Source organism: Mytilus californianus, unplaced genomic scaffold (genome assembly GCF_021869535.1).
Source record: "Mytilus californianus isolate M0D057914Y unplaced genomic scaffold, xbMytCali1.0.p SCAF_8, whole genome shotgun sequence".
In the NCBI taxonomy this organism is placed as follows: Eukaryota; Metazoa; Mollusca; class Bivalvia; order Mytilida; family Mytilidae; genus Mytilus; species Mytilus californianus.
This window is the reverse complement of record NW_026262734.1, coordinates 34,167,526-34,179,998: the sequence shown is the minus strand read 5'-3', so window position 1 is coordinate 34,179,998 and position 12,473 is coordinate 34,167,526. Positions and strand designations below refer to the sequence as shown.

At 32.2% G+C, this 12,473-nt stretch overlaps 1 protein-coding gene across 1 annotated transcript; it reads left to right on the top strand.

Annotated features, from left to right (window-relative positions):
- The first annotated feature begins 4,870 nt into the window (after positions 1 to 4,870).
- On the top strand, positions 4,871 to 7,830 carry LOC127711775 (toll-like receptor 13). Its single transcript, XM_052217898.1, has one exon. The coding sequence runs from the start codon at positions 4,966 to 4,968 to the stop codon at positions 7,147 to 7,149; it is 2,184 nt and encodes a 727-aa protein (XP_052073858.1). The 5' UTR covers positions 4,871 to 4,965; the 3' UTR covers positions 7,150 to 7,830.
- The last annotated feature ends 4,643 nt before the right edge of the window (positions 7,831 to 12,473 follow it).

Below are 12,473 nucleotides of genomic sequence, written 5' to 3'. Positions count from 1 at the left end.
TTTAAAAATGCTCTCAAATATTTGTGTGCCACATCTTTATACTCCAGCATGTCATAGTTTATAACGATGATTTCCCGACTAATATCATACCTATAGTTGTACCATGCATATTTCTATTCTTTCCTTATCCACATTTCTGTTGAAATTTCATTATTCTCACAGAGGAAAATTACGAAATTAAGACTCGTGGACATTATATCAATTGTTTCCTCCTCACGTAGTCGCCCTATTTGACAATCTCGGTAAGGTAAAAACACACGGAGTTTTTCTTCTTCAAGAAAAGGGACAAATGATGACGTCAACCAATGTCGCAAATAAACGTCATTTTCATTGCAAGATATGTAGATATCATATGCATATGCGTCTGGTGGAACTATTTTCCCTTTGAAGTACTTCAGAAATTTTCGTGTCATTATGAACAGTTCAAAACGGAGGGTATATATAAAAAGCGACGATCCAGTTACTATTAACACTGCCACGGCAAGTGAAATGTTCAAACATATGATAAAGTCATTGTAAAGTCTGCAACCAAGTTCATGTGTAGTCATATTCAATATGTGAACTTTTTCATTTTTGTACTTGCAATATACTATCGTATTATTGAAACATTTGCTATGAAATGATGGCAGCCAATTTTGAAGCCAAACGTCTTTGCATTTACAGTTAATCACAACTTCTCCTAAGTATATCTGACAAGGGTTTAAAATTTGCAAAGTACGTGGAGTGTTCGTTATTTTGTTTTTTGATAAATTAATCAAACTTACATTTCGTAATTTATAAATAAGATCGTCCGGGATTATTTCGATGTTATTGTTTGATAAGTCCAGTGTTCTTATGTATTTGCTATAATAATATAGTATGCTTCCATTACTGGTAGTTTTTATTTCATGATTATTGTTAAGCATACTTTATAATCTATTACTTGAAAAATCTACCTCAAGATCAGTTCGCAATGGCAACGCAGATGGTAATCTACTCCTTCTCGTTCCGGAACAATCCACTACAGTTCTTGATTTACTAGGCTGGTAAAAACAACGATATTTTGGAGGACATCTGTCAGCAATTGTTAGATTACAGATTAAACAATCGAGAGATTGGTGTTTAATAATGTCAATTAGAAGGACGTTTTTCAATTCTGGAGGAGAATGACAAGTGACTTCGAAATAGGTTCTATGCATCTTATCTAAAATAATGGACGATTTTAGTGCAAAGAAATACATCTGGCAGTCACATATCCAATTGTTTTCTCGTAAATCAAATCCAGAGGATAGAAGTTTTCCTAAGAAAAAGAAATTTCTAAATCCTATTTTAGAAAATTTCACAAAATGTGACAAATTATTGTTAGATAATTTAACCATTCCTCCAAATCCAAAGTGTGTATTAGTTTTACATTTCCAATCTAGTTGATTGCTTACACTTGATATCTTATTGAAGGAAAAATCAGTTTCGCAGAACGCTGGTTGATTTTCCCACACAATATTAGTGATATCTACTGTAGTCAATAGATTATTAGACACATCAAAATTAAGAAGACTTGCAGCCATGTTTAATAACAATCCTGGTTCTATGTACCTCAAACGGTTGTATGAAAGGTCAATATTGCGTAAAACTTTCATTCCGATAAAGGTATCGTTTCTCAAATACTCTATTTTGTTTTTACGCATTTTAAGAGTGTCTAAGCTTTTGATGCAAAAAATATTGTCCATTCTTTTTATCTCATTGTTAGAAAAATCCATTTGAACGATTCCAGTAAAATTGCATAGGTTGACTGGGAGTCTCGTTATGTATCTAGATATGTGTTTTACCCGATAATGAACATTCAAAACATTTGGTTTTTCTATTTCAGGATATTCCAATACTGCATTGTACGAAACTTTCAATGAATGTAGTTTTTCTCGCGTTTTGTGCACATTACACATACAACAACTGACAAGATGATACTCATATCTCCTACAATAAAGTGAGCAGTGTAGATCTGTTCGGTTGAATAAAGTCTTGAATATGTCGGTCGTAGAAAGTAGATCCACAAACGCGAAAGAACTAAAAATCATAAAATATGTGCCCAAGAACCTCATTGTTCCTTGTTTAAGCTGTCCATAAATATGAACTCGACGTTTGATAAGTATCTATATTTATAAGTAAAAGTCTAAATTTCATACGATCCGGTACTTATTAAGTTTGCTAATTGGTTGTTTTCTATAGACTCTTATGTTTATAAATGCATATATAGATTGAAATATAATATCTAACATCCTGACATTTCATTTCCCTCTATCGAACTCAATAACGTTTTAATATGAATAAAAAGTGATGTAACCTATTTCACTTAATGATATTTTTATATGAGTGATTTTTCCATCATTTTTATTTGTTTCGGTTTGAGTGCTCCCGATGAAGGTAAATCCAAAACAAAAACGCATCTGATGTATGGCATCTATTAATTGTTAATTTTCTATATTATTTACCCATATAACAGTGTATAATTCCAAATAAGTACATCTAGAACACAATTGGATCGATAAATTGATTCTTATTTTTACATTGATGGTCGGTGTATATGAAAATCTATTTGAAATAAACAACTTAAAATCATACATTGTTGTAATACACAAGTGACGGAACAAACGCCTTAAAATGATTTTTTACTTCTTGATTTTATCAGCTCTTCAATGTATTAGACAAAAAGGCAAACTATCGAAATGAAAGGTGTTCCACTGTTGCTATTAATATATCATCATAAAGGTCCAAATCAAATCTATCGTCATCATTTTAATGGAAACTTATGCAATACTAATTATAATTTCACGTTGATTGGAAAAGTTAACAAATACAACTATAGATTTACAGAAAGTTGTTGTACGATAGATGCAAACATCCCATACAAAAAAGCTGTTAATAGATATATGAAGATGTGGTATGAGTGCCAATGAGACAACTCTCCATCCAAGTCAAAATTTATAAAAGTAAACCATTATAGGACAAAGTACGGTTTTTAACACGGAGCCTTGGCTCATACCGAACAGCAAGCTATAAAGGGCCCAAAAAATACTAGTGTAAAACCATTCAAACGGGAAAACCAACGGTCTAATCTATATAAAAAACGAGAAACGAGAAACACTTAAATCTATTTGTTATCTGTCGTAATCTTCAGTGAGAAATCACATTGTCGTGTACTATATTAACATTGTAGGACAATATGTTGGTATTTTTAAATATTCTGATATTTTGTTTTATTTTTCAACATGAAACCCGATATACGCCTAGAATAATCATAAGCTGTAAGTTTTGTTAAAACATTCTTTATAAACGACTCATTATAATTAATTACTCATGATTTATAATAGGGATTAAAAGTATGCAGCTTTAAATCACATTCAAGGCAATATAGCCGAATAAAAAAATATACACAACATCAACCTTCGATTAATGTTCACAAAATCGTATTATCTAAGCACTATAACGAAACATGTTATCTAGCCGAGATAAGTTATCTCCCATTATCCAATAATCAACAAAAATCATAAATCGGCATGTCTGAAGCATTTTTTGTAGGAACGTTCTCAGAAAATCTGACGGTTGTTTTTCACATATTTGGTGAGTGCGCATCAATGTTTCTGTATGTGCCTGTCCAAAGTCTGGAGCCTGTAATTCAGGGCTTGCCTTTTGTTGCTGTATATCATATTTGTTTTTCGTTTATAGTTTTGTATATAAATCAAGACGTCATTTTTCTCATTTTGTTTTACATTTGTCAATGTCATTTCGTAGCTTTTTTATAGCTTGCTACGACGAGTGGGGAGGTTTAACGACCTTGACTACCCATGAGGGACTTGCACGGTCGGATAGCTTGCTACATGGTATGGGTTTGTTACTTATTGAAGGCCGTACGGTTACCTTTAGTTGATAACCTTCTATGTCACTGGGTCTTTGTCGGGAAGTTGACCTATTGTAAATCATACCAGATCTTTTTATTTTTAAATGATGATTGAATGACCGGCTAAGCATTGCCTGCTATGCATGCATCATTTGTTAAGTATTTGAAAAGTAACATCCAGTTATAAATGACATGGCCGAAAACACGATAAAATAGGTTGCATTGTCGAAATGATTAACAGCTGACATGATTTGTCTATTGAAAAGTCAATGAGCTGAGAAAATGCGACATAGTTATGACAAACCAATATATTTCAACAACCGTAGAACTTGTAAAGAAATGATTTCATTCGATCTTTCTAATTTCTTGTTTGACACAGTTTTGAGAGAAGAGACAGAACATACTTATCTCATTAGTCGGAGAAGGACCGACACAATAATGGCATAAAAACTTAAAACGACGAAATGACAAACAACAGACTTCAAAACCGTGTGTGATTTGAGGTGCTCAGTTAAATGTTGGTATATACATGATATAGGTGCTAATGATTTAATCATAATTACAAACCTTTATCTTTGAATATGTCACCATAAACTCGAGCATATGATTTATACTACACACAATATTAAAATGTTGTGAAAATAGCCCCACCGCAATTCGTATGTAATAAAAAAAAATTGAGTTGTCCATCATTATATTAAATGGTACCTAAAAATGTTCATTTATTAACTTAAAGATACGATGGAGAGGAACATTCTTACTATTTAATATAGATCGTCCTCTTTCATCAAGTGTCTGCTTATGAAGCTCAAGATGAAGGACATTACGAAAGAGTAATACTTAAATACAGATTATAAAGATTTGGATATTAAAGATGTTAAATTCAGGAAATAAAAACACTTAGCACTTGGGAAGATACTTAATAGTTAAACGTAAATCTTTACTTATATATTACTAATGCCTATCTTCGTTCTTTTAAGTTTTTAGAGACATGGCGCATGTTCAAAATAAAACAAATCATATGTAACGCTGTGTTTTTTGTGGTATTTAGAAAAAGTTTGTCTCTGGCTAAAGAAGCTAGCATATTCTGCAAGATGATTCGCAGTAATGTGTTATTAGGTTTTGTATTGATTATTATTTCTGTGCGTACGGAAAATCCGACATTATATGGATTGCCAGAACATCTAATTCCATTATTACAACTTTTAAATTCTGAGCAAACATCAAGACCTATAGCACATATTTTGTGGCAAGTGCTACAAACACAATTTCAACGAAATGATTTAAATTGTAGTTCATTTTCGCGTAATTTACGTCATTGCATTTGCAGTACATATCAGCAAATAGATGACATAGATGAATTGTCGGTTGAGATGGACACTAGTAACATCAGCATACTGACAGTTAGTTCGACGTCTAATAACTCATACTACCACTTAAACACCAGTTATAATGGTTTACATAGTTTTCCGGGTAATATATGTGATTTTCCGAAAATTGTTCTAATGGATTTATCATTCAACAAAATTAAAGACATCGATCTTGTATCATGCATTACATTCTTAGATACGTTTATACTACATCATAACCTGGTGGAATACCTCAGTAATACAACATTTCTTCACTTGAAATTCATTCGTGTAATTGACTTGTCTCATAACCGACTAAAATATATCGAGCCTGGATTTTTAATTAACATGAATGGAAGTTTGTTTAAATTCGATGTGTCTTACAACTATCTTACTACCCTTGATATTACAAACATTTTATGGACACAACTCATATTTTGTAAAGCAAATTTTTCACATAATTCTATAAATTCTTTTACGAACATACTGAATTGGAAAAGTCAAGACAATTCCGTGTTTTCTATTCACGGAGTGCTGGATGCATCGTTTAATAACTTAAAACACTTTTCAATGTTTAATGAAAATGGTCTTAACCTTAAACATGCAGGAAAACTGAATTATTGGGCGATATTCGCAAGGAAAAATCCTTGGATTTGCGACTGTAAAGTATACCCGTTTGCCAAATCACTTGAAATTTTTGTTGCATTGTTTCATCAATTAAACTTTTTCATGAATTGTGATTCGCCACGCCAACTAAAAAATAAAACATTTTTTGAAGTCATAGCTGCTTCTGAGCTTGATCAATTAGTATGTAACCTGTCATTAGCTGAGTGGTGTCCACTACAATGCCACTGTTTTTATCAACCTGCTGTAGAGAATAGAACAGTGGTTGATTGTTCTGGATCCAGACTAACAAGGTTTTATTCAGTTCTACCTTTATATGGAAATTTGGAAATTGATTTTTCAAATAATAGCTTAAGAAATTTGAATATGATTGAACGGAGTAAGTTAGATTATTTTAAACGGATAACAAAAATTGATCTTTCAAACAACAACATTGCAATACTTTCAAATATAGCGCTTAATAGGTTTAGAAAACTAAAACTAGTAAATATGAGAGACAATGATATTAAAAAGATTCCACGTTCTTTACAGATGTTGAAGCCATGTCAGATTTCATTGGGAAACATTATTATGAAATGTACATGCGACGATGTTTGGTTAAAAATATGGTTACCGTTACAATACCAAAACTGCGCGAACAGCACACAGGTTTTATGCAATAATGATGGACTGCTTCGTTCTATTACTGAAATAGAAAAAGAAGATCTTGGCTGCTCAGCGTCAGTTATAAATGTTTCATTGGTAAACAGTTCGATATGTGCGGCATTTTTTGCTGTAATTACATGTGCAATGATTATATACAAGCTTAGGTTTGAACTATTCATATTAACAAGAACAGTTATAACTTTCTTCAGGAATCCGTTATCACCAACCTCGGTAATACATGACATATATATTTCTTCCAATGAAGATGATGAACTAATTCGTAAATGGTTGTTAGCTTCTTTAGTTCCTTGCCTTGAGAAAAAAGGTTTCGATGTGTTTCTATTTTTCAGGGACGGTACAATCGGAGAACCTCGGGAGCAAGAGACGATTGACGTCATTTCAAAAAGTCGCAATTTTATAATACTTCTTAGTGACGATACAAAAGGAAATCAACAATGGAACAAGAGAGAATGGAAATATGCATGGAATTATTACAAGTGGGACTTTAGTCGAGAACTAATCATCATAAATTACGATTTGCTTACATATGATGATGTTGTCAAACATTTCTTCAGAGGATTTTTCACTCTGAGAAAAGTCATAGATTTCTCTAATTTTAACAATAGCATTGAAGAAGATATCGTTGCGCTACTGAAATAACGTCATTTCATCGGACATTGCAATTTGTTTTCAATTTTTAAACACATTGCGTCTAATAACTCTTTTAATGCCATTCATTATGTAATAATATCAGATCAATTATATTATTTATCAATAGCATAAAAATCCAATGTACCATTATGATTTTTTTTTGTATTATTTGAAAATGGAGACAATAAGTCCTTATGCTACACTATATGAAATACTTTTATAGGTTATGTTATACCAGTTCCTATTTCAAGTTATCAATGTCATGATTCATCTTCGTCATCAGCAATTCCGATATGTATTATAGGATAAAACGCCTTTTTTAAGGAATTTATTGGTGTATAAACTGGACCAATTCACTCACAAACAAGATGATGATGTGTTTGTGAGTGACTTGGTCCTGTTTATACACCAATAAATTCCTTTATAAATGCGTTTAATCCTTATCATTCTTTAAAATTGGAGATAAGGAATTTAATTTCCCCACTCGTAACCTCTATCACACGTAAATTGTACATTTGTGTCATTGAAATGGCCTTGCGCATGAATATATTTTTTGGTTAACGCAAAAAAATGTACTCCATGAAATTGGTATCTGATAAAAAATAAACTACAAAAATATCAAATGAATGTTTTGTGTTTATTATTTAATTTAACGATGAGCGCGAAGTGAAAATAAATATTTTTAACATCGAGGCGGTTTGTGTTTTTTTGTCACCGCCATCTTGTATATATTGGTTACGAAAAGTAGTTCCGTCAGTGTCGTCTATCGAAAAAATAAATAACTTAAAGAGCCACTACCAAGAGCCCTCTCGACCAATCATATAAACGTATTTCCTAGTATGCAAATCATATAAGAATTATGATTTGATATATGTTTCCATTACGAAATTCCTCAGTTCACGTTTTCAGGATTGGTCTGTTTTATGGTGTAATATGGATATTTGTCATTACTTTTTCTCACATTTCTTTTGGAGACTTATCATTGTATTCAACATTGCATTCTTTATCGTCGAGACTGGTATTTTACAGCTTATGTGTCGATTTAGCATACACCTCATAAGATGCTTCGCGCGGCTTTTATATTTCAAGTCATTTCCAACTGCTTTTCAAGGTTTGTTCTTTTGTAGTGTTGTTTTTTTCACCAGAACTGTCCTATGTTAGATAAAGAATTGAGCGCTTACAAATAATATTAAACGCGCTGCATTATTTAAGTACCTTTCAAAAGTCAAAGGCTTGTAGTTCAGTGGCTTGCATTGGTTGATGTCTTCCTTACTTATTTGGTATTGATATAGCATAGATCACAACGTTTGTTTTATTGTTTGGTAGGCTTTTATTTCAAACCATGAAAATAATTAATTTACATCAATTGCAGCATCAATCCTGTTATAAAAGAGACTGATAGATTGATGGTTGCTGAACGTCCATTGGCATAAACATTAAAAAAGATAAAGGATATGTATCAATCAGACTTTGTCGTTTTTCACTTACCTTCTTTATATCTTGTATATGCTCTGCCGATAAATATTATAAAATAATTCTTCAATGGTTGTTAGAACTTATGTATTCATAGGAAATGTTTGAGAGGCGTTTATACTTGGCGATACTGAGACACTTCTTCAAATGACCAATATTGTTTGTTGTTTAGTTAACGTTCTGTTAGAATTGATGAATTTACATGTAAATATAACAATTTTAAGCATATACCGGACGAGAAAAAAATGAACTTTACATTAAATGGTGAAGTTCGGCAAGGTTGGTAGACTACGGTGAATGTCGGAAAACTTGGACTGTCATTTGGTAAAAGTAAAGAAATTATGCTTTACAACAAGCAATCTACAGACTACAGACAATAAAGTTACAAGAATTCTTTATGTTATGGATAAATACACTGGACTTATCAATGTATGAATAAAGATGCATCTGAACAGTATTATGATACAAAGTTGAAATACAATAACTATTCACATCTTCATTTACAATTATAAACTTTTGCCCTCTTCATAAAAATAAAAAAAATGCTGCAGACAACTGTTACGCTTTCGTACTATAGATCGAACGACGTGTAAACGACCAGCATTTTTAAATTAGGGACGGAGGTGTTCGCATTCTCACTAATTGCGAAAAATTTAAATACAAACTGATTTTCATTAAAACCAACAATACGAATACAAAACCGGTTTGGATATATGAATTTAATGTCAACAATATACAATATTCCTAATTCGAGAAATGAAATTTATTTGTCTATGTTTTGGAACCTGAAGCACAACACCTACCACGACACATTATATTGAATAGTAATTTATACAGATTTAGCCACGCCCAATCTTATAATATCAGTTCTACAATTACATGGATTTAAGGAAAATTGAATACAATTATAGAATTCTCTAAGACCAGATCAGTAAAGAATTCAATACGTTCTTACAATAAAATAAGAAATTGTCAACATTTTTCAACATGATAAAACAAAAATGCATGATGTTAAAATCAAAAAGTCGGTAAAGCAAATATGATATGAAATAAGAAATTATGAACTCTCTTATAAAACTATTATAGCGATGTTTTTATAAACATGATAAACGGTTAATGTAGCTTAAAATGGCATTAGCTATGATTTAGACAAAATATTCAAATACATTTTTTTCTTTTTCTGTTTCAAACATTTATAAAAAAGAAATATAGAATTAATATTTAGCTATGAGCTGTCAGTTTGCTTTATATTCGTCAAAATAAGCTAAACAAGCATCGCTTCTTATGTATCATGTGCTTACAAGTCAATAATTCAACTCATTTAAATCAGTATTTATGCAACCTTTAATCTGAACTTTGGTGGCGAAGGTTGCGCAAATGTTCAGTATGTTGTTCATTCATGAAAATAGAAAAGAATGTCAAAATTGAAAAATGAAATAAGATAGAAACTAGGAATAACCACTTCATTGACTGATCCTGCCCACAGAAAATCATTTTTATACCAATAAAACGATGACATGCAAGTATTTTTAATCAATAAGAACATGAAATCAAACAGACTTAGAAAAATCGTCTCTATACGATTGAACGTGGTTGTCTGTCAATATTTATCTACGTTTATGTTTATATCGGGTTATTTGACTATCGACCGTCTTCGGAGGTCATATCGATGGATAATTAGATGGCGTCTTGTCTAAAATACGCACGAAATGCCGATACATTTTAACGAGTCTATGCATTGTTCATTGTTTCTTTTTGATTTTTTGCAATTTGAATTTACTGAAAATTCAAAAGATCTGTAAAGGTACATACAATCAAAGTCTCTTTCATCTGGCAATAGTGTTAAAACACTTGACTTTTCGACCCTTTACACACGTTTTTAAAATTTCAAACTAAAAGACAAATTAAAAGAATTTGGCCTGCTTTGTTACATAAAAAAAGAATGGCCAAAGTAGATTTTTTAACAAACAATCGGCATTCCCGTGGAAACCAACTGTGCTCCTCTTCTTGCCGACTTGTTCCTTGATTCGAACAATATTCTTCAGACGAATGAAATTAATCTGGTATTCTCCTTTAACTTCAAGTTCCAATATATAGACGATGTCCTCTCACTAAATAATTCAAAGTATGGTTTTCTTTGTAAGTTGCAGTTAAATAAAAAAATCTGATTTATCGATATGACCTAATTGTTATCGATTAATAGAATAGTCAAGCAAGACCAACGAATACTCAAAAATACCCTCAAACCTTGAAGTAGATGAACAAATCATGGGCTACGTTTATTTTTAAAATTTGTTAATGGAAAATATACTTCACGTTTTTATCCCCTGATTTTAGGGTTCTGTGAGATATTTTTATGTTCATCTATGTTTCGATCCATATCTGTATAGATTCAAAATTGTGATTATTTCCTATATTATTAATAAATATGTGATATGTGATTCTGAAGATACATACATGGAGCGATGATACTGTGAATTGAGAACTTAAAGATCGGAAAGCTTCTTTTGTTTTGTTTTGAGATATCAATGGCGATAGTTATCCCCTTGGTGCACCTAAAGTCATTCCCAATGGTGACACTTATGTTGTTGGTGAACCATTTCTAACCCAACCCGTTAAAAATTAATATATTAATGCATCTAGCCTCAAACCGTTTGGAAAAATAATGAACTTAGTCTTACTCATTTGAAAATACCTACTCTGTTGATGAAACTAGTCTCACTCTTTTTGGAGTTACTTACTCTGTTATTGTACCTAGTCTCACACTGTTTGGAGATACTTTTTCTGTTGATGCATCTAGTTTTACTCAGTTTAAGGTTTCTTACCCTGTTGATGCATCTAGTCTCACTCTCTTAGCATATTCTTACTCCGCTCATGCACCTAGTCTCATTCTATTAAGAGTAACTTACTCTGTTGATGCAACTAGTCTCACTCTGTTTGGAGATACTGACTGTGCTGAGATACTTACTCTGTTGATGAAACTAGTCTCACTCTTTGTAGAGTTACTTACTCTGTTGATGAACCTCGTCTCACTCTGTTTTGAGTTACTTACTCTGTCGATGTACATAGTTTCACTCTCTTTTGAGTTACTTACTCTGTAGATGTACCTAGTCTCACTCTGTTTTGAGTTACTTACTCTGTTGATATACCTAGTCTCACTCTGTTTGGAGTTACTTACTCTAGTGATGTACCTAGTCTCACTGTCTATCGACATTTTTGTTAATGCACCTGGTCTCACTTCGTTTGAGATACTGAATCTGTTGGTGCACCTTGTCTCATTCAATGTATCATAAAATGAAATAACTCTGTTAATGCATTTTGACTCACACCCATTTGAGATACTTACTTTGTTCATGCATCTAGTCTCACTCTGTTTTTACGATATATACGCTGTTGACGCAACTAGTCCCACAATGTTGGAGATTCTGACTCAGCTAATGCGCTTATTGTCACAACGTTTGGAGAAACTTACTCGGTTGATGCATCAAATCTCACTCATTTTGGATAAACATATTTTGTTGATGCACAAAGTTTCACTTCGTGTAGAGATATTTACTTTGTTGATGCACCATGTCTCACTGTGTTGAATATACTTATTTTATGAACACCTTTATTTCATTTAGCCTCACAGCGTTCGAACAAAATACTAACTCTGTTTATGCACAAATGCTAGTCCCTTTGGTGATACACATTATGTTAATGCACCAAATCTCACTCCGTTTTAAGATACTAACACTGCTCATGCGCCTTGTCTTAATCCGTTTGATGACAATAACTATGTTAATACACCTAGTCTTACTCTCTGTTTGGAGATAATCATTTTGTTGATGAACTTATTCTCACTCCTTGTGGAGAAATTC